The following is a 24,010-nucleotide window of genomic DNA, read 5'->3' as shown; positions in this document are numbered from 1 at the left end:
AGCTACTGGAGAAGAAAGACTACCTGTTGACACAGCTGGCGAACGACTACCTGTTGACACAGCTGGCAGTATAAACCTTTCATCAAAGTTTTACACTGTGGTATCTTGCATTGAACAGCTCATAAATTGTGCATGGCTACATATTGCAGATGACTTTCGCAATATGGTATGTTTCACAAAACCGGCCAGTCATTTGCCTTGACATGATGCTGTCAGTAATACAGTACTACATCTGTTACTGGGAGAGGTTACTAAAATTGTATGAATGCAGAGTCTCGCGGCGATAACATTGAATAAAATGTTCTTGGGTTTCCAACCGCGTCAATTGGTTAAAACTACACGAGCTTTCGGCCAAGCACTCCTTGGCCATTGTCAAGTGTTATGACTGCCAGTGGGCTGTTGGTGCGCCCTTATATATGCTAGCTGCCGGCTGTGACGTCACTGGTGCCTGTGACATTGCCATATGTGGGCATGTTTTAAGTCGGCATTCGATGTGCCCTCTTCAACCAACACGATCGCTGAATCCCACGCAGCACTGAGCTGTAAACCACCGTCTCAATTCAGAGAAATCTGCGTTAGCTGAGCATGCACTAGAAAACAGTCACCACATAAAATTTGACGATACCTCTGTCGTGGCTCACACTAACAGCTTCTGGGACAGTTTAATACAGGAAGGTATTAAAATAAAAATTATCACAAACATCGTGAATAGAGACGGTGGCTTACAGCTCAGTGCTGTGTGGGATCCAGCGATCACGCGGTTGAAGAGGGCACATCGAACGCCACTCAAAACATGCCCATATATGGCAATGTCACGGACACCAGTGACGTCACAGCCGGCAGCTAGCGTATATAAGGGCGCACCAACAGCCCACTGACAGTCATAACACTTGACAATGGCCAAGGAGTGCTTGGCCGAAAGCTCGTGTAGTTTTAACCAATTGACGCGGTTGAAAACCCGAGAACATTTTATTCGTTACTAAAATTGCATGTAGTGATGCAGCAGTGGATGCTTCGGAGTTTCTGAATTCCCTCAATCTTGCTGGTCTGCCACAACTGATAACATTATTTAGAAGCCTCAGTGCTCCACAGGTTTACTATCTAAAATGACTGTGTGTTAGGCGAACATTGGCCTGTTTGTTGGAGACTGCGATCTTAGCAGGTTAACTAGTAAGGGGGAGAGACAATCTGTTTTCATACCACGAATACTCCTCATTCCAACATACCTCCCCTTCACATTTTGCAGACTTAAAATTGTGGTACGATTATCATTTGCAGTTATGGTGAATAAGGCACAGGAGCAGATGATTTATTACTGTTGAATTACTGTTTCATCACAGTGTTTCTCGTGCAGTTTGTTGCATTTGTCCAGGAAGTGTATCGAAGAATTCTGTAAAATTAGCAAAGCTTACTATAAATAGAGAAACAAGTACAATCTTTTTTGCTGCGTTTTGCTGCCCACATTAGTGATGATCTTTCTACATTTACCCTATTTCTGTGGCAATCAAATATTTTATTAATTTCTGATACCTGCACTACAGTCTACATTCAACTGGCTATGGCACAGAGAAAGTAATATGATGAGCTAACTAAACACAGATTGGAATAAGTTACTTCTGCAGGTGGCCTGCAAACACACATTGTGTGAAGATGAGGTGGACAGAAATTGTCTGCGATTGGCGAATGCATATCTGTTCTGTTTGAAGTTGCGGGTATTTAGTTAGTCAGGAATAAAAAAGAATTCTCCCTCTCCCTCTCCCTCTCCCTCTCCCTCTCCCTCTCCCCCTCCCTTTCTCTGTCTCAGTCCCATCTTTCCCCCTCTTATATGTAGAAGATTGTGGCATTATGTAGTATGATTAGTATGATGTATGTATAGAAATAATAAGTGTTACGGTTGGTAATTAAGACTTTCTTGTACAGTATTTTGAAGCCAATAATGCTGACATGTAAATAAATTAATTATTTCTCCTCAGGTAATGCATTGGAGGATTTGACACTGGATGAACCATTTAGTTTAACAGCTTCCCTAGACAAAGACTTAGAAGCAGAGTCTCCACTGTCTATATCTGCAGGATTAGCAAGTTCTGGTAAGAATGTATTATATATTCTTTAATTTGATGAAAAGTTTCCCTGCACATTTTTGAGTATACACTCATTTAGAGCTTCATAAATGCCTGTATGGGCTTGTTGAAGTAAGAGATAAATTTCTCTCTCTCTCTCTCTCTCTCTTTCATATATATATATATATCATGTGACTTACCAAACAAAAGTGCTGGCAGGTCGATAGACACACAAACATACACACAAAATTCAAGCTTTCGGCTTTCGCAACCAACGGCTGCTTCTTCAGGAAAGAGGGAAGGAGAGGGAAAGACGTAAAGATGCGGGTTTTGAGGGAGAGGGTAAGGAATCACTCCAATCCCAGGAGCAGAAAGACTTACCTTAGGGGGAAAAAAGGATAGGTGTAAACTCACGTGCGTGCATTTCCCCCCACGCGCCCACACACACACACACACACACACACACACACACACACACACACACACAGATCCATTCTCACATACACATACACAAGCAGACATTTGTAAAGGCAAAGAGTTTGGGCAGAGATGTCAGTCGAGGCGGAAGTACAGAGGCAAAGATGTTGTTGAACGACAGGTGAGGTATGAGCGGCGGCAACTTGAAATTAGCGGAGGTTGAGGCCTAGCGGATGACTATATATAGGCCTTTAAATATGTCTGCTTGTGTCTGTGTATGTGCGGATGGATATGTGTGTGTGTGCAAGTGTACACCTGTCCTTTTTTCCCCCTAAGGGAAGTCTTTCCGCTCCCGGGATTGGAATGACTCCTTACCCTCTCCCTTAAAACCCACATCCTTTCGTCTTTCCCTCTCCTTCCCTCTTTCCTGAAGAAGCAACCATCGGTTGCGAAAGCTAGTAATTCTGTGTGTGTGTTTTGTTCATTGTGCCTGTCTGCCGGCACTTTCCCGCTTGGTAAGTCTTGGAATCTTTGTTTTTAATATATTTTTCCCATGTGGAAGTTTCTTTATGTGTGTGTGTGTGTATGTGTGTGTGTGTGTGTGTGTGTGTGTGTGTGTGTACAAAATAATGGCCTATTTTGGATGTCATTATTACACACTCTACACTCTGAGTTAGTAAAGGGGGAAACACTGTCAACTATTATATTTAGTTCCAGTAGACTAGTAAATCAGTTTGAAGAGCGTACATCAGACATCTGCATGTTGCTAAGTTAATTTGGTCGCTACTTCCTACTCTTTATCAGATGAAGGGCCATCTACCTGAAAATGTAGAACAGCGCTGTGTTACTTACTTTATATCTTTTGCAGTCATCCCAACTTCTATGTAAATGTTCGGTTACATAATGTTGTGGAAGTCCTTAGTGTCTTCGATATATCTTCCACTTTTTATGTGTGTGAAAGGTTTGTCAGACACAATAACCAAGTGCACCTACCCTCTACTGAGCCACTTGCAGTGGTCGAATGCATCAGAGAAAGCTGGGAGAGTATTCCATTCTGGTAGCCAGAGAAGGGCTGCACACACATGTAGTGTGGTAGCAACGAATAATTTTGTGACATTGTACTTATTCTCTTTTTTGAGTACGTGTCTTGTAAGATAGTAAAGGATGTAAAGCATGCACTCAGTTCAATGGAAATATTAGAAAATTTTTGGCAAGCACAGAGATAATTAATACATACTCAGGCATTGTTATAAAAAGCAGCTAAATAAAATCAGTATGAGTGTAAGAACGACTTTATGAGTAGTATTCAGTAAATCTGCAAGTAAGCCTTACCAACCATTTGCCAGAATGACTTTAAACAATTTGCATTGCTTATTATTTGCTGCTGCTGCTGCTGCTGCTGCTGCTGCTGCTGTTGTGACCGTCAGTCCAAAGATTGGTTTAATGCAGCTCACTGAGCCAATCTATGCTGTGCAAGTCTCTTCATCTTTGCTTCATTACTGGAAACTACATCCACTTGTGCCTGGTTACTGTAGTGAAGTTAGGGTGTATATGCCCGGGGAAATTTGGGAAAAATCCAGGAATTTTTTCATCCAGTAGAAAACCGGGAAAAACCCGGGAATTATTTGAAATTTCAGGAATTTTTCATGGTTTTAATTTTCAGTTAAATTTTGTAATTTTGACTGGTACGAACTGATACTCTAACAGAAAATAGTTCTATATCCCGCTACTGCAGTATAATACTTCATCAATAAATCATAAACGAGAGAAAAATACTAAAAATAACCTTAGTTGCAAAGGAAATGCGCCGTTTACAGTAACAAAACACAGTACACATACAGGCATCTGCCAACAGCAAAAAGCGTCGAAAGCACTAGGATGTAGACTATGCAATACTTCATAACAACAAACTGCTTCTGACGAGCGTGACTTTACAAGTGTTTACATTAGGTTGGTTTGAACAGTTGCCAGTGGGCTCACGCTCATGCGCAGTTCTGTCACACAAGGGCAGTACCTTTCCCACTTCTCTGGCTGCTTGAAGCCAGATACTAACTGGAAATTTTTTCTGGCAATCCCCAGGTGCCAGATTCGCACATGCGCAAAGAAGTTCGGGTTGTACTGTGGCGGTGGGTAGTCTCTACATGACCTGTGTTTATGTTTAGTGATTTTGCTATTTCCTCTTAGGGTACAGCTCCCATGTCAAATTAAAACAAAACAGATTTCTGTGGCCGGGAGTTATCGTGTGAAGTAAAATACATTCACATAATTACAGAAGACTGAAATATATTACTAGTTTCAGTTTTGTGATTTTATTTCATTTCCACATTTTTGGCAGTCAGGCAATAATTGCCTTGCAGAACAGTGAAGTTATTTTTGTCAGTTTTCTTTCATTCCACAGTATAGGCTAGTTTTCTGAATTCCAAGTGGACATTTTCATCTTTTGGCACGTATGACATTTTTCCATAAGAAAGAACCAAACTAGTCCTTCTATCCCTTCCATCTGAACTCTTGATATTTGTATGGCTGCCTCATTTTTCTCTTTAATTTTCCTAAAGTTGCAGCCAACTGACCTGTAGTTATGCATACTTTTGCAACTTTAATGGCCGCTGCTCATGCTTTGGGTGATACACTTCTCTCTCTCTCTCTCTCTCTCTCTCTCTCTCTCTCTCTCTCTCTCCTTTTTTTTTCATTTTTTTTAAATAAAAAAATTTTAAAAAAATGTTGGTGTTACCTTTTGCATTGCTTCATTTGCTGCATTACTTTCTCTTTTTGTCAGTGAAACTTAGCATACTTTGTAATATCCAAGACCTCATATTTTTGCCTTATTGTTCATCTGCAGCCTTCTCTCAAAACTACCCATTTGTCTTTTGCTTGTTTTGGTAGTCTTTTCGTAGTGCTCCCTTTGAAACTCTTAACAACCTCTGGTTCTTTCAACTTAGCTGAGCCCCGTCTCCTTATTTTTCTACCTTCTACAATTTTAACTACAAAATCTATTTTACGCAATGCTTATGTAAACTGTTTAGTAGCTATACTGCTTAACCAATAGCCCACAAATACTTCTTGACGTATGGCTGTGTCAGATATGCTAAGTGTCAACATTTCCATGAGACTCATACTATAGTATTTTAGGCTATTGATAACGAGTGGTCAATCATTATATAAACATTAGACTACCACTTTCAATTATGTAAGCCCGTCCACCATGGCACAGTCATATCACATCCGATCGGAAAAATCGGTTTTTAGTTCTTCGGAGGCCAAAAATCGGATAAAAAGCAATCAGTTTTTAATTGTCCAGAGGCCCAAAACTGCATAAAAAGCATCAATCACATCGGTTTTTAGTTGTTCTGAGGGCAACAACCACATAAAAAGAATCAGTCAACATCAAATTGGTTTATTAATTTCCGTGTGACTGGCGCAAAACATATTCAGTATGCTGTCCACTGTTTTCTGCAAGAAGTTGTAATTGAGAAACAGCATGTTCCACAACAGATCGAAGTGTTTCCAGGGTCAAGTTCGGAACGTGTGCCTTCAGTGCAGCTAAGTTTGCAATTGGAACACTGAACACAACATCTTTCAGATAGCCCCACAAGCAGAAGTCACACGGATTAAGATCAAGTGGTAGGGATGACCAGGTTGTAGGGAAATGGTGGCTGATAATTCTAGCATTTCCGAAATGGCATTTCAGCAGCTGCTTAGCTGGATTTGCAATGTGTAGAGGTGTGCCATCTTGAATAAAAATGATCCCATCCACACATTCACTCTGTTGGAGAGTTGGAATGATGTGGTTGCGCAAAGACACTCGTAGCGCTTACCAGTGATGGTACAGGTAACGGTACTAGAAGCACCTGTCTCTTCAAAAAAATAGGGCCCTATGATAAACACACAGCGACCTTTTCGGGATGAAGTTGTACTGGTTGATTTGTGTGTGGATTTTCCATTGCCCATTATTTGACAGTTCTGTGTATTGACATATCCTGTTAGATGGAAGTGCGCTTTGTCTCCGCAATATCTTCCACAGCCAATCATTGTCCACTTCCATATGAGCAAGAAATTCTAAAGCATAGGTCTCTCTTGCTGGCAGGTCAACAGGAAGCAACTCGTGTACATGGGTAATTTTGAATGGATGGCAAAGAGGGATTTTTCGTAGGCTTGTACACACCATGCTCACGGGTATGTCCAGTGTTCAGGCAATTCCCCGTGCACTACACGTGTGTACACCACCACTCGTCTCCTCTTGCATTGCTGTGACCACTACTCTCACTGATGTCGAATCAGTTCGTTCCCTCTTCCAGGTAGCACACCAAAACAACCCATCTTTTCGAATTTCCAAATCATTTTCTCCAGACCCACAGCAGTCATTGCACCAACACCTTTTTTCAAACCCTTCAGTGTCTGGAACTTCTGCAGAGCGACGTGTGCACGGTCATCATTTTTGTAATATAGCTTTACAAACAATCATGATCCTGCATTGAGACAGTCATGGCGAACATCGCAGACACAAAAGGAGGAAAAGTCATGTACCCGGCGTGTTTATACCAACTTCAATGGGTCGTGTGCATAATAGGTGTTTTCATTTATATATTCTGATTAATTTTCCCACTATTTTTTTCCTTCTACCATACGTTTTCCCCCTTCTCCAATAATATTCCATTGCAATTCGATGTCATTCTGACCAGTGTTGTTGTTGTTTTTTACAGTGTTTTGAATAATTAACTTTAATTATAATTACTCTGTAGAGTGTTCACTAGGGTGGCCTTTAGCTATATGTAATTTTCTCCTAGTTAGAACATTGCCTCTCCCACCTACTGCTTTTGTTCCAGTTGACAAAAAAATAATCTGTGAAAAATTTCATCTCAATCCAAGAAATCCTAAGCAACTCTCAAACGCCTTGATGTTGTACCGTAGCACCCACAGCATGTGTTTCCATAAAAACATGTTGTATTCTTCCTTATCTCTGCTTTATACTTCTCTTTTGTGCGAGTAATGTATGTGACACATTCAAGTAAACCCAGTAATTGTTTATAATAATTTTGACTCTCATTTCTGAAAAGTTCTTCCAGGGAATTAAAAACTACATGAAAAATTTAAGGAATACTACTTTATTTTCAACAAGGCACACATTTTCAATTTCAGAAACCATTTTATTTACAATTATTGCCTCAGTACACTCATTTGTGTAGAACTAAAAGATAATTTCATCGAAATTGTTTCCCAGTTTCATCTTTCATGAGGATGTTGTTGTACTCCTTTATGTGCATCATTGCAGCAGCCATCTCCTCAAGTTTGTGAACTGCACTTTTATAATGGAAGTCATTTTTTCATGTTGAAAGTCTTTGGGAGACAATCGGCACTGATAGGGAACCTTGTGAAGAAAGTTTATGTAACGTGTGTGACAAAACATCAAAAGTCAACATTTGTAAAATAAGATAGTTCATTTTTGTGTATAATATTCCTTTTAATTTGATATTTATTTATTTATTAACAGAAACTGGTCTCAGAAGTACATGTGTTCAGGATAAATACATATTCTTGTTAATGAATTATTCTCCATATGAGGTAAATAAAACTGATCTTGAAATATGTGTATCTTGAATGAATACATGGCCTTTGCCATTCACCTAGAATGAGTAACAGCTCCTGGGATATGAAATGACATCCCATTTGTTGGAATGCTGCATAGAAAGATCATATTAACTCCAGCAATTCTCATAATCATTTCATAGTTGTTTCCGTGCACTTGGATTTCAAGAAGTCATACACTAATAGACTGTACATCATCAGATACTTCACTGCTCCAGGTTATGTAAGCTTTCTTGTCAAGTTCCAATCAATTTACTCTAAACGTCTTGAAAATTTCTGTGTCCAACATGTAATTTGCCTCCGTCATTGAACTGCCAATTAAAAATGTGATGACGGCAATGTAGGTATGACAGGACACAACTTAACAATTTTTCTAGATTTTTACAGCTGCCGTTAATTCAGCCTAGGTAATGTCTGAACACTTTTTCCATATTTTTACAGCTGCCATTTATTCAGCTGTACCTGAATTTTATCAGCACTTCTCTGCTGCCTGGTAAATAGTTGTGGCTTGATCATCTTCAGACGAGGCTGGGATTTCAGGGACTCGGGGCAACTGTTCTTTGCCTTTAAAGGGTACTAATACTGCCAGTCTACCTCCGTTTTCAACACTATTGAGTACTGAGAGCAACTTTCCATCTCATTACAATACTACTTCAAGAAGTTCGATTGATAAGCAGGTTTCCAGTTTCGTGCCTGAAAATTTCTGCTGCAGTCATTAATGTATAAACACCATTCTGTCATTGATTTTACACCTACAGGGTATATACCGACTGGGACAACTGGGAAAAACCCAGGAATCTTTTTATCCTGGAGAAAACTGGGAAAAGCACAGGAATATTTTAGAATTCCAGGAATTTTTCATTGTTTTAGTTTTCAGTCAAATTTTTGTAGTTTTGACTGGTAAGAACTGATATTCTGACACAGAATTGTACTTCAGCGCGCTACTGCAATAAAACATAAATGAGGAAAAATATGTAGAACCTGAGTAAATGCGCCATTTACAGTAACAAAACACAGTACACATACAGCCGTCTGTCAACAGTAAAATGTATCAAAGGCTGTAGGACAAAGACTGTGCAATACTTCCTAACAACAAACTGCTACCGATGGGCATTACGCCACAACGGTTTCGTTGGGTTTTGTTTGAGTAGTTGCCAGCGGGCGTATGTGCATATGCAGTTGGGTTGCATATGAACAGTAGCAACAAGCAAACAGATGCTACCCGGAAACATTTCTCTGGTGCACCCGAGCTGCCAGATTCGCACATATGCAGAGCAGTCTGAGTTGTTGTGGTTTAAGAGGTAGCTTGAAGAAACAACATCCACCACATCAGTCTACTATGTAGTAATCTACAATTCATTAAAAATGAAAGAGCTTGGTGATCTGTATAGACATATCTTTCGGACCCCCTTATCAGTGTTTGGAATTTTTGTATACTCCATGCTATGGCCAATAATTCTTTTTCTGTGGCTGTATAATTCAATTCATGTTTGTTGAGACTCCGGCTATAAAAAGCTATTGACCTATGCTCTATACTTTCGAAACCCCATTCGCCTTGGAAGAGTTCTGCTATACATAGTCTGATGAATCGGTTGAAATCTTGAATGGTTCACCCATCACCAGATGGTGCAATATCAGTGATTCTGATAGTGCCCGCTGTACACCTCTCAGATGTGTTAAGTCGCTCTTGGTCTCAACTCCATGGTATTTCCTTACCTAATGAACACGAAAGTCGAGGGTCGTTTAATTCTCGACTGTGTATATAGCGTCTGTAATACCCTGCCATTCCAAGAAATCTCTCCAGTTGTCTTATGTTTCTAGGTGGTGGACACTCCTTAATGGCCTCTGTACATTCTGGATCGGGCTTATTTCATTGTACACCTTTGATATGTCCCAAGAATTTTAGCTCTTGCCTCACAAAGTGTGATTTAGGCAATTTTATTGTAATACATTTTTCTTTAAATCTTTTTAGGGTTTTTCCTCAAGATCAAGCAATGCTTGTCCCAGGTGGGTGATAGTATCAGTATATCATCTACATATATGATTAAATCCTAATGCTTCATCCAGCACGCATATAAATACTGGTACTGAGATATTTAGTCCACATGGTAACACATTAAAATGATAGGATTTCCCATCAAGTAGAAGTGTGTTATATTTCTTTTTATCTGGGGAACTGGATTTGCCAATACACAGCAGTCAGGTCCATCGAGCTAAAATACCGTGCTTTCTCAAATTTGGACAATAACTCGTCGCTGTTAATAGGTCTATATCTTTCAGTTTCTATATGTTTATTTAGGGTGCACGCCTCCAGTACTAACCGCACACCTACTGTAGCCTTTTTCACTACTACTAAAGGATTATTTATTACACTCATACTGTGTTCTATTATTTTATTGTCTATCATTTTATCTATCCCCTCCTTAATCACTTCCTTTAAGCTTACCAGTATCAAATAAGGTTTACAAAAGAACGGAGTATTATCTTTGACCTTAAATTTAATAATCACTAATACTACCCGGACTATCGGAAAACACGATTTCATATTCTAGTAAAATCCCTGATGAATCTAATTTTTTGTCATTTGTTAATATTTGGGATTCATAAACTTTGTTTTGTATGTCCGTCCGGTGCAATGTATGACTTACGTTTCCAATCTCTGTTGACAATTGTGTGGTCTGTTAATTTCAGACATTGGGCCTCTGTTGTTTGCTTACCCATATTGTTGTCTGTCACAAATGACACACAACACTTTTAGTCTCCTTTTCCACAATAAAGCAAATTTTCCTCAAAATTTAACACGACGTTAAATTCTGATAGCCAGTCTATGCCAAATAACACATCCCTGTTAATATATTCTACTAACAGGTGTGTTTGATGGAACGTAATACCATTGATGTTACAAGTTACTTGGGTTTCATATTTGACAACCTTACTTATAGTTCCAGTTATACCGACTATATATATTCCTGTTACTGATTGTATAGGTAAGTCTTGCTTAGTTCTTAATGTGTTAAAGAACTCCTAGAAATAAGTGACACTTCAGTACACGAATCTATAAACATGTTAACTTCAATATCTTTTATTCTTCCGATTGTAATTGGATGTGGATTAATGTTATTATTGGTATGTTCTTCCAGTAACAACTACTCTTTGGTGGGTACTTAATGCATATAAGTAACATATTTATTATAATTTAGGCCTTCTAGTGTATTTATACGACCTAGGACCCGGCTCTGGGTCCAGATCACACTACGTTTTCCTCACTATTTGCAAGCACAGGTTGGTTACCAAATTGAGTTATCACGTTACTACTTTGGACTCCATTATTACTCGGTACAAATTCCTGTGACATAGCTGGGCGTATAGTTGAAGGTGAATGTTTCTTTTGAAAATTTTCGTTACCATCATTCTGCCTATGCTGATGTACTCTCGCTAAACTTGCCATGTGTCTCTTAAAGTTACCACTACTATTATTATTTCTTCGGTAATTTTTACTTTAATTTTGATGTATGCTCTCATTTCGGTCCCTATTTATGGCATCAAATGCATCTACAAAGGATAATAATTCTTCTACCTTTTTCCATCCTCTACACGATATATCCTTTCTGGCATAAATAGGTAAACGTCTTATAAGGATCCTAACCAACCCTTCTTCTTCCATGGGCTTATCAAAGTACTTCGCCCTCATTAAATGCCAATCAAAAATCTTCTCATTGTACCTTAGGAACTATTGTAATATTTTGGGTCCCACACATCCGATAGTATTTTCTCCTGGGTGCTGGGTGACCATTACTTTTCTTTGAACTTCTTCTGAAAGTCTGCCAAGAAGAAAAGTTTTCAATGTTATGGTACCCCACTCTGAGGCTTCTCCCAAAAAGATACCCCACTGCAAATTCAACATTTTTTGTGTCTTCCCAAAACTTGGGTAATGCCTGGTTAAATCGCTTCAGGAAGTGAGTTGGGTGTTCCTCTCCACCTGGCTTAAACTTAGTGAATTGTCTTGATAACCCGGAATTCTCTCCCCATTGTAAATCGGTCATGACATCACTAGTTAACACTATGTTAGTGAAAGTCCCTCTGTTCCCTACTCCGCCCTGCACAAGTTTGAATTCTTTCCATAACTCATCATCACTTCTCTTAGTGTCATGAAGTTCATAGGATAGCTTTATAGACACGTTGTCAGAGTTTACTTTTGTGGCAACTTTTCTATCTATTATCTCCTCTACCTGTTCCTCCAGGCAGCTTATATTTATAGTGTCTGAAGCTGCTAGTTTTTCCTTAAAATTTCTTTCTACGTCATCAGCTCGAGTGTTGATACCTGCGCAAATTGCAATTGGACAATAGGGATCAGCTTATCCTGTTTTCCCACCCTATCTTTTAAAGTATGCAGCCTTTGTTTTACCGCATCAAATGTAACATTACACACACTCTGAAATGATCCAAATTTTTCCCTGCGTTCAGGCTCTATATTGTTACACTTGTCCTCAATGTCAAATTCTAATTTCTGAGTCAACTTCTGCAGTTGGTCATCCTGCTTTTGGCTCAGGTCAGTAAACATTTGATTCATCTGGACAGTTAAGGAATTACTTAATTCATCCTTTAAATCTAATCACAAATTCTCCACTTTATCATTTAATATAGCAAACTTAGAATCGAAAGCTTCACTCTGTGCTTCTAACTTTTCGCTTAAAGTCGTACTCTTTTCGTTTCTCAGAGAGGCAATTTGAGCAGTTGAAGTTACACTCCGTGCTTCTAACTTAGTAACTAATCTAGTTAGAGCTTCACTCTGGGCTTTAATTACATTTACTAATTCAGTCAAGTCGGGCCCTTCTTTAGCAATTCTCATAGCCATGGCTGGTTCTGTCATCTCTCCAACTGGTTGTATACTGTCCATGCTTCTATAGACTTTAGCCCTTGTGAGCATCTAATACTAATTTCAATTATACAGTAAAAGTCACCCCACAGTATTTTGTGACACTTCTTACTAGAGCAATAAAGTTTTTATTTCACGCTCACCCGGCGTGGAATTCTAGGCTGCGTCGGTGAGCAGGTATAGAATTGGCACCACTGAATAGCACAGGCGCCGGAAGCTTCGTATGTTGGTTATGGCATCGGCAAGCAGACGTGAAGTCAGCAACGGTGAACGGCAGCCGTTGCAGTCAGCAACTTCATTTGGTTCAGTAGACACATTGCAGTTACTCAAAACAGTTTCTCAGTCTTGTTATGCCTGGTTGCTTTGGCAACTCAAGTATCTTCTTCCCGGTTTTGGCTTACAACTTTTCTTTTTCTTCGAGTTCTCTCACAGTCGCCAGATTCTAACACTTTCTTGGACAACAAGAGAGACTGCTGTGTTGGGTTGCACGACTCTTGTCTCTCTTCCAGTAAACTCATACGTTGTGTGTGCAACCGATCCTCTTCTTTGGTTCATCAGTTACATCGCTCTCAACTGTTTAATTCTTCTCCGAAGACTGTATCAGGTTGACAGGAATAATATTAACCATCTCCCTATTCTTGAAATAAATGATGTACTCGTAGAATCTTGTCAGTTCAACAATAATATATTTTCAACTCTCATCCCAAAGTAACAGTTATTCTGTACAAACTCCAGCAACCCAACCAGTGACATTAAATGTCAGAATCAACTAAACACTCACACAATTACATAAGTTCTGCCCCATGTAGAGCCAAGACATGAAGTAAGTGTCTCTATACAATACATGCTTCATCTGTCTCTGTAACAGTCCTCATGACACCACAAACCACGGAACATTATACAAACACTGATTGACTTTTTGATATAAATTCTGAGGCGCTACTGGTAACCATTTGTCGGGGCCGCTCGTCTGACAGAGCTGTCCTTCCTGCACACACAGATATGTGTGGCACCGCAAAAAGACGCTCTCACCCTTGTCATTAAAGTATCGGGTGTTCAAGACGGTGGAGAGCTAAGTGTTTCCAGAATTTACCTCGAAATTCTCAAAGCACTACAAGCCATTGCTACCAAGCTAGTGTCATACTATAGAAGACTGCTCGAAAGGGTCCCAAGTTCAGCTTAGACTACCAAATGAATAAATCAGTGGTAACCACAGTCTGACGATGCTGTCATATGTATCAAAACTCAAGGCAATATTTGGTCTTCTCTAACTGTAGGCTTGGAGACTAATAGGACAACCAAATGACAAAAAATATAATATATAAGGAAATATTACATCACCAAGTAGTTTGTAGGCTTATAGCACATTAATTTAGTGCAGTAGGCTCTACCACACATTTTTCGAAATTCTGGAAGTCCTGAAAAATTTCATCTTGCACAAAAATAAGAATCTTTTTACCGTAATTCCATCATTTGTTTTTTATGTTCTCCCAAGTGTCATTTCCTCGTGTCTTACAATATCGTCTCTGATATCATACTTCAGTTTGTAGTACTAGGTATTTGACATTTACCATAGCAGTGACAGACTTATAGGCAAAGGTATGAGGAGGTACCGAAAAAACAAAAAGCTATATATTTTCAAATCATTTACGAAACAACTTTATCCCCTTCCTTGTCTTACCAGTGCTCCCACTTTTCAAAGCATTTTTTGTAGTCATCTTTAGAAATGGCTGACAGCTCCTCCCTGTTTTTTTTCTCAACTTTTTCAGTGTTGTCAAATTGGTATCCTTTCGTGCCCCTTTTCATGTGTGGAAATAATAAAAAAAAGTCACACGGAGCCAGGTCAGGCGAGTAAGGTGTGCGGGGCAGCGGAACTGTGGCGTCTTTGGCCAGAAACCGTCAAACAGAGCTAACTAAGTGTGCAGCTGCATTGTCATGGTGGAATAACTGGTCTCCTGTCTTCCGTTAAAATTCGCTGAACCGAGCTCAGAGATAACCCACTAATCTCAGACGGTCGATCAGTTGTCTGTCGACCGTCTATGAGGATGGGTCTTGAATTTTTTCAATGTTTTTGTTGATTCGAGCAATTGGTGGACGTTCAGTTGACGTGTCGCCATTTTTAAATTGAGCAAACCACTTTTACATTTGAGTTTTTCCCATAGTGCCATCTTGGTAAGCCACTTTCAACACTACAACAGCTTCAGCAACATTTTTACCGAGTAGAAAACAAAATTTCCGAGCTACACGTTGTTCACTTACACTTGCAATCATAAAAAGCAAAACGAAAACAAAACAGTGCTAGCAAAACCAGTCACTTCAGATGAACAGAACAAGTCAGGTGAAAAACTCAGGTGGCACTGAACTCAATATACTGAACTGGCAGTGAGCTGCATTATACATGCCTTGTGGCTAGAATGCTTACTACACAAGCTGTGCCAACAACAATGTTGTTCCAGTAATTTTTTTGGGGGGTGGCGGGGGTGGGGGGATTGGGTTGGGGGTTACTCCCTCATACTGCCCTAACAAGAGGAAAAAAATACCATAGCAGCCACAGACTTGTGGGCAGATGTATTGCCCTGATGAGAGAAAATATTTTCACTGCTACATTGCCACTCAGGATTGATTTTTTTTTAATCAATTACTTGTGAAATCAATCCATAAATTAAGAATAGTTGGAATCTTGGAGAATTTTTTACTTTTTTCTGGTAATCAATGAATCTCGCAACTCAAAACTACAAAAATGTTCCACCAAAATATTTTTACCAAATTCTTGGGAGCATACTGACAAAAGAGAATGCAGTTTCAAGAATGCTTTTGATATGAGGTAGCACATGCAACATATTCGTATGAACTGCTACGGAAAATAAATCATGTACAGTTTTCATCTGCATTTGAGAATGGACCACTAAACCATACCAAATTAAGATACATTTAGCAGTGTAGAGATATGGAAAATATGGAAAAAATCTTAGCTTTCAAACTACTACTTCAGAGAGAGAGAGAGAGAGAGAGAGAGAGAGAGAGAGAGATTTCCTGAATGGTTCTAATGGGAAAAAAGATCAAAATATTTGAATTCAGTAGTAATATATCATGCATGTGTGGAGTGAGATACTAAACACTGTGTCTTATTAGATAAAGTACTTAATAAGCAAATACATGTTTAACCTTTAGTGATTAGTGTCTCTTAATGATGAATAGTTAGTTAAAGTAAATAATATAGTGCCTTGCTGCATGATCAGGAACTTGCTTGATGGATCTCTAATAGCCATAGGAGCTCTTCTTCTTCTTCTTCTTCTCCTCCTCCTCCTCCTCCTCCTCCTCCTCCTTTTTCAGATTTTGTCAAATGTTCCTTTTCAGTAAAACTGCTTGTGTTAAAATGCTGATTCCTGTCCTGCCTAAGATTTTTATAATTTAAAAAGAAAAATTTTACATGTGGATAAAAATGAGAAAATCTGTCACAGATATCAGTATAATAAATATTTTGTGTTTGTCGAATAATTGAATAAGTGTTTGATTGTCACGCAGGTGTGCTTGGCAGTTCAGCTCCAGTTAACATCCCCGGCAGTACACTGAATAACAGAAGCTCTCTAGGAAACTTCTCACCGTCTACTTCATCTCCATTGCAACAGCTTCAATCAAGTTTTCTGTCTGCTGCAAGGTTTTCTCATCAAGATTCACTTGATTCGGTAATGAACTTTTTGTATAGTGATGTGTGTCAATTGATTGTTGTTTGCAACTCCTGTGTATTCATTCATAAAAATTAAAGCAATATGATCATTGCTATGTTTAATGTGAACATTATAAAAAACCTCTTACCATCAAATAGGGTGAGGTCAACTAAAGCTAAAATAATATTTTATGTTAAATAACTACTAAAATTTCAGTTATTATGTTTACCATTTGAAAATTCTTATTTTGTTGCAGTGGCTAAATGTACAATATTCCAAACCTCTTTACCAAACACTAATCATTTTCAGGACTAACTTTTTTAATGGGCTAAAATTTTCATCGGGTGACTAACATAAAACAACTTGTACGTCTAGGTCTTACATATGTCCTGCAGTGACCCTTAACAATGACTACTAGAGCAGTAACAAAAGCTAATCTATTATACCTACCTGTTTAAAGCTAATCTATTATACCTACCTGTTTATAGACACATAAATAAAACTTTGCATATTCTTAGTGGAACAGAGTTAAGTTTGACATCTTTTCTTGAGTTGTTGTTCTGTGAACAAACCTTCGTTAATACAGTAGAAATGTGAGCTAATAAATGCAGCAACAATGTGAAACAGCAACAAGTCAACAATTCCAGAATGAGATTTTCACTCTGCAGTGGAGTGTGGGCTGATATGAAACTTCGTGGCAGATTAAAACTGTGTGTGAGCTACCGAAGCACGACTCGCGCCCGGTGCTCACAGCTTTACTTCTGCCAGTACCTCGTCTCCGCTGCAGAGTGAAAATCTCATTCTGGAAACATCCCCCAGGCTGTGGCTAAGCCATGTCTCCGCAATATCCTTTCTTTCAGGAGTGCTAGTTCTGCAAGGTTCGCAGGAGAGTTTCTGTAAAGTTTGGAAGGTAGGAGACGAGGTACTGGCAGAAGTAAAGCTGTGAGTACCGGGCGTGAGTCGTGCTTCGGTAGCTCAGATGGTAGAGCACTTGCCCGCGAAAGGCAAAGGTCCCGAGTTCGAGTCTCGGTCGTGCACACAGTTTTAACCTGCCAAGAAGTTTCAAGTCAACAATTGTTTATAACAGTCTTAGTGGTGGAGTGAGCAAGTGATTGTTGCAAGTGTCTGTATGTCATCTTAGGAATTTGCCACATAGAACACAGTTCTGTTTGTTTCATCATACAATTGAGATCGTAAGAGTTGTCAGTGTGAAAATGTCGCATGATCGCTTTTTACAGTTTTTCTGTAAACAGAACCCACTGATGATGGCACAAAGGTACCGAAACATATTTGGGTAACAAGAAAAAATAGTGTTTTGCATAAAATGCGCAACCTAAACCCACTAATACACAAAAAGTTTAAGGAGAATACAGAAAAGGGAACACACACACACACACACACACACACACACACACACAGAGAGAGAGAGAGAGAGAGAGAGAGAGAGAGAGAGAGAGAGAGAGGGGTAAACAAAATCCAAATTCAGCACCAAATTCACTCATGCACAAATGAATGCCGATGGGACTAGGACTCACAACAACATTGTTTACACCCCATTTTGCAAATTGAATAGGTGTTTGTTAAACCAAAATGATACAAAGTACATTTAATATGTATGTGCAGTGCTCTCAGAATGTGAAAGAACAGCAAACTTGAGTAATAACAAATACACTCCTGTAAATTGAAATAAGAACACCGTGAATTCATTGTCCCAGGAAGGGGAAACTTTATTGACAATTCCTGGGGTCAGATACATCAAATGATCACACTGACAGAACCACAGGCACATACACACAGGCAACAGAGCATGCACAATGTCGGCACTAGTACAGTGTATATCCACCTTTCGCAGCAATGCAGGTTGCTATTCTCCCATGGAGACGATCGTAGAGATGCTGGATGTAGTCCTGTGGAACGGCTTGCCATGCCATTTCCACCTGGCGCCTCAGTTGGACCAGCATTCGTGCTGGACGTGCAGACCGCGTGAGACGACGCTTCATCCAGTCCCAAACAGGCTCAATGGGGGACAGATCCGGAGATCTTGCTGGCCAGGGTAGTTGACTTACACCTTCTAGAGCACATTGGGTGGCACGGGATACATGTGGACGTGCATTGTCCTGTTGGAACAGCAAGTTCCCTTGCCAGTCTAGGAATGGTAGAATGATGGGTTCGATGACGGTTTGGATGTACCGTGCACTATTCAGTGTCCCCTCAACGATCAACAGAGGTGTACGGCCAGTGTAGGAGACCGCTCCCCACACCATGATGCCGGGTGTTGGCCCTGTGTGCCTCGGTCGTATGCAGTCCTGATTGTGGCGCTCACCTGCACGGCGCCAAACACGCATACGACCATCATTGGCACCAAGGCAGAAGCAACTCTCATCGCTGAAGACGACACGTCTCCATTTGTCCCTCCATTCACGCCTGTCACGGCACCACTGGAGGCAGGCTGCACGATATTGGGGCGTGAGCGGTAGATGGCCTAATGGTGTGCGGGACTGTAGCCCAGCTTCATGGAGATGGTTGCGAATGGTCCTCGCCGATACCCCAGGAGCAACAGTGTCCCTAATTTGCTGGGAAGTGGCGGTGCGGACCCCTACAGCACTGCGTAGGATCCTACGGTCTTGGCGTGCATCCGTGCGTCGCTGCGGTCCGGTCCCAGGTCGACGGGCACGTGCACCTTCCGCCGACCACTGGCGACAACATAGATGTACTGTGGAGACCTCACGCCCCACGTGTTGAGCAATTCGGCGGTACGTCCACCCGGCCTCCCACATGCCCACTATACGTCCACGCTGTCGCAGCATGCTACCAGTGTTAAAGACTGCGATGGAGCTCCGTATGCCACGGCAAACTGGCTGACTCTGACGGCGGCAGTGCACAAATGCTGCGCAGCTAGCGCCATTCGACGGCCAATACCGCGGTTTCTGGTGTGTCCGCTGTGCCGTGCGTGTGATCATTGCTTGTACAGCCCTCTCACAGTGTCCGGAGCAAGTATGGTGGGTCTGACACACCGGTGTCAATGTGTTCTTTTTTCCATTTCCAGGAGTGTATATGCAAAGCATTTTGCCTCACTGATAAAATTCACGTTTACATAGTCTGGTTTGCAGATACCAAGCTATCAGTGCAGGACACTGTACAGATGGTCCTGCAAACCGTATAACGTAAATTCAAGGTGAGAACAAAGACCATCTTTAGCCTTCATTTTGTTATAACAGTTACAGACCAAAATATGTTCACTTTTTACAGTTTTTCACTAAGTGAAACCCACAGATTGTGGCAAAGAGCTGCCGAAATATGTTTGGGTAACAAGAAAAAACTGTGTTTTGCATAAAAGGCAGAACCTATATCCAATAATTTTAAATGCAAACATGGAAAAAATACAAGAGCTGCAAACCGATAAGACTTATCTTTCTGCGTGTGTTACCCTGAAATTAGTATTAAAATTTAATTACTGTGCCAGATTTATTTTTTAGTTTTGATAATTTTTCAGGACAATTAATGTCATCCTACAATCATAAACAGTGTACAGTTATTAACAGGTCAATTTCAAACCCCCCCTCCCCTCCCCTCCCCTCCCCTCCCTCTGCCTACACCTCAGGTGGGCTGAAGTTGTTTTGTAATGTGAAGCTGACTGACAATCTGTTATAACAAAAGGTAATAAGCTCCAAAAGTTTTATTTCTGCTGCTCAACACCAGTAGTCTGAAACAAAAACAATATAATAATTGTATTATTTTCAGTCATGTGGAAGTTAAAAGTTCAAAATAATCAACTTCACCCCATTTTACAGTACATGTTCACTGTCTTATGTGTGGCACACATTTGTGATAACATCAGACACACAAAATAAACACCAGAGTTTTCCTAGAAGAATTCCTTCTTTTGGACTAGTGAGAAAATGTTGTTAGAGATATAAACTGGTAGGGATGTCTTAATCTGTAAACAGTCAAACAATAGATGGATATTTTCAGTGCATACAGTGATAGAAGTATGTGTCATGGTCCGATATATATGAAATTGTGTGTTAAAGTTCAATAATCATTCTTCTTGCCACTTCTGAAAACAATTTCTTATGCTGTGTTGGCTTCAGTCCAGTCAGAACTGATTATTTACTTATGTAGTTACTTATTTCCCCTGCACCCACCTCACCCCCAAATACTGTAGCTACATTTTCTTTGGTGCAAATTCTGTCAGAAACAGTATGTAAATTTCTGTCAGGGCAGTAATCTTCCTGTTCTGATTGGAAACTCTCACAATTCAAGCTTCAGCTGTAGCAGTTTTCAATAAATCTTTCAATCTTCATCCAGGAGATGAAATTTCAAATTCTGTTGATACAAAGAATCAGAATAGAGGGAAAAGACTATTCCTACTTTTCAGTTCATTTATGTTCCTTCTTAAAGGAGGAGAGGATGGAAGAATAGAAAGGAGGGGCAGTTCAGACAACTCTCACCGCTGTCCTAGTGCAAAAGAACACAGCCAAAATACCCAGCATTTTTCTGAAAGTTGTACAATGAATAATTCTGAACTGAAGCTTCATTCCTGTTAAATTTGCAATCTTTTAAATGACACACAGCCTTCAGATCAGAAAAGGTACATCGTAAACAAATTTATAATATAAGTACAATAAAATTGCATTTTTACGCTGTTCAGCACACTGGCCTCAGAAAAAAGTGTAAAATGCAGAAAAGTGTATTATATGGGAAACCATAGGAGACACAACAGTCGAAAATAGATAAATTACTCTTTTTGTCATTCTCTTTATATTGTTGAAAATATGAAATTGAAACAATTTAAATTTTGCCTATTTAAAAAAAATCTGAAATAATCAATTGGTTTTGTTTCTTTCTAACAGCAGTTAGCTGTACTCTTCCATGAAATCATATTCATGTTGTAATGTGAGACTTTATTGATAGTCACTATAAAATTATGATAAATAGAACTTGTAATACAATATTGGTTAAAATACTTAAGTTGCAACCTTCGTGAATGGAGAACAATAGGCATGAAATCTACAGCTTGTTAGTATCGAGGCGGTCACTTGATTCTGGGACATCCTGGGCGAGAAAGAGACCAGAAATTATCACGTTGCAGACCATCTCGAGGAGGAATGTTTACGCCTGACATTGGGTCATACGAATATAAGATTGCATGCCTAGTACGGATTATCGCATTTCAGGTAGAAGTAATGACAGTTTGTGAAAGCCCGTTATACAGACTGCTGTTTTCAAAAGCAATATTTGTTTGTGTAAATGACTGTGAAATTAAGTTAAAACTGTTGTAATATAACACAGTTAGCTGTAGGAAGGTTGCTGCTAGAGTCACTATTGTCGGATCATCATCATCATTTTAGGCAGTGACTGAGCATACTTTCCCACACTTCGAAATACTGCAAACCTATAATACAGGTCACTATAATGCAGCATGCCCACGGTAAAAATCTTGCTTACCACACTAATGCTATATTACACGATCAATAACTTTGCGTATATACTGTATTTTCTATTTTGTTCCAAGGTTGACTTCGAGCAGGAATAGGGTGGATTTTTTTGCTGGAATCTGTATGAAAATCAGTGTTAAAGCTCATGATAACATCAAAGAGTACTTAAAATGCAGGAAATGCTGTAACATGAAATTGTTGATGATGGGAAAGCGTTGTATTGAGAGAATAGGACTTACATTTGGAACGGTCAAATGTGGACGTAAAAAGTGGGAAAATGTAAAATGCAAAAACGTAAAAGCAGGGCTTTTGTGTATATGACATAAGTAATATACTAACTACGGTAATGAAAGAAGGAACTCTAAAGAGCAGATTTTTAAAACGTCTCGACAGAATACGATATGATAAATACAGAGAGACAACCGTGGTAGTAAATAAAACATGTAGAAATGGAATTTCAATTTAAATTGCAGCACCGTGATATGAATACATCTTGTAGCTACTTGCCACATTATTCTATGTGATGCTCTAGTCCCATTTTCTTGTGTGAAGGTAAAGTTTGTATGATTATTTTGTGACAGTGCAGTAATTAATGTGTGCCTTGTGTAAAAAAAAAAACAATGAAAATTCCTCAATAAATAATATGTAAAATTAAGGTAAGTCAACCATACACCTATAACTGCTGATTTCTAGAACATAGAAACACACAACAGATACTGTTCCTTTTGCTTGTATCTGTGCACCACATGCCAGTCAGCTGTAGGTGTTGGTTGCCTTACCTTTAATTTCGTTATTAAACAATGTAGAAGTTTGGTGCTCTCAGATTTTCACATTTGTTAATGTGATAATCTGTGACATTCTCTTGCACAAAGTTTCAAAATAATTATTGTTATTATGCTATGTCTCATAATGCAATAATTCTATTGTGTGTATTGTAAGTGTAAACAACCTGCTTTATTTTCATAGGGGAGCTCATTTTTAAATCCACCCACAATGACATTGAGTAGTAGTGCATCAAAAATAAATAGCTTCGGTTCCAGTAGTTTATTCGATTTCACAACGCACCAGAATACATCACCGAGCAGTCGCGGAAACCTTTCGTCCTCGCTGATCGGTAGCTTTCCTCTCAGTTCGTCAATGGGCAACAGTATATCTAACGATGTAAGTATGTTCAAATGTATTTTCCTGTATAACTGTAGCTGTATATCTCTCTCTCTCTCTCTCTCTCCCCCCCCCCCCCTTTTTTTTTTTTTTTTTTTTTTTTTTTTTTTTTTTTTTTTTTTTTTTTTTTTTTTTTTTTGCAGGATCTCTTGCTGAAAGCTAGTGTTTCTTTCAGGTGCATATGCAAAGGCTATGTGAAGAGCTCGCTAGTAGTAGATCCAAGTTGGCTTCCTGGGATGAGAGAATAGCACAGGCCCGTACTGCCTGTGAAGCTTGGCAGCGTGAATCTGAAGAGTCTAATAGGAAAGCAAGCATTGCCGAACAACAGAGAGATGAGGTTTGTACTCTAGATTTTTTTTGCAGTTCGAAAACACACACTGCCTGTAGTTCGACAATATGATTTAATCTCCTGTTAGTATTGGTATGTAGTCTGCTGCTTTCTGAATTCCCCAGGCAGAAGTGTTAATTGGCAACAATTTTGCCGTACAGTGTCCAGTTACGCAATCCGCCAGTCGTGCCCGTCGCGGTGTCCTCGCCTCCCTTTTTGAACGATTTTAGGTGCTGCATCGACACCTATTTTATGCCGAAGTTTGTTTTCGATGCAGTAAAAAACAATGTCCTACCTCCGGCGTAAAGGTGTCGTGTTCGTTAATCTGTATGTCGAGATACTTACTTTACACTTTGGTCAAACTGAGATCACCTGTCCCGGGTTTTTCCACGCTGCTCCTCTGGATGCGTCTGTACTTGCCCGTTCTCGGTGTCAATTTTTAGTCCAACTCTGCTCACTTTTGGGTTATAACTCAGATA

The 24,010-nt window shown here is 39.6% G+C and overlaps 1 protein-coding gene across 1 annotated transcript in view; it reads left to right on the top strand.

The window, feature by feature from the left end:
- LOC126336269 (putative E3 ubiquitin-protein ligase UNKL) overlaps positions 1-24,010 on the top strand; it is a 253,332-nt gene that overhangs the window by 196,851 nt on the left and 32,471 nt on the right. The window contains exons 10-13 of the mRNA XM_049999767.1: positions 1,974-2,087; positions 16,462-16,622; positions 23,009-23,203; positions 23,379-23,540. Of these exons, the coding sequence (XP_049855724.1) occupies positions 1,974-2,087; positions 16,462-16,622; positions 23,009-23,203; positions 23,379-23,540 (632 nt within the window). The remainder of the gene's footprint in view (positions 1-1,973; positions 2,088-16,461; positions 16,623-23,008; positions 23,204-23,378; positions 23,541-24,010) is intronic.

Source organism: Schistocerca gregaria, chromosome 2, assembly GCF_023897955.1.
Source record: "Schistocerca gregaria isolate iqSchGreg1 chromosome 2, iqSchGreg1.2, whole genome shotgun sequence".
NCBI lineage: Eukaryota > Metazoa > Arthropoda > Insecta > Orthoptera > Acrididae > Schistocerca > Schistocerca gregaria.
This window is presented reverse-complemented; position numbering and strand designations above follow the sequence as displayed.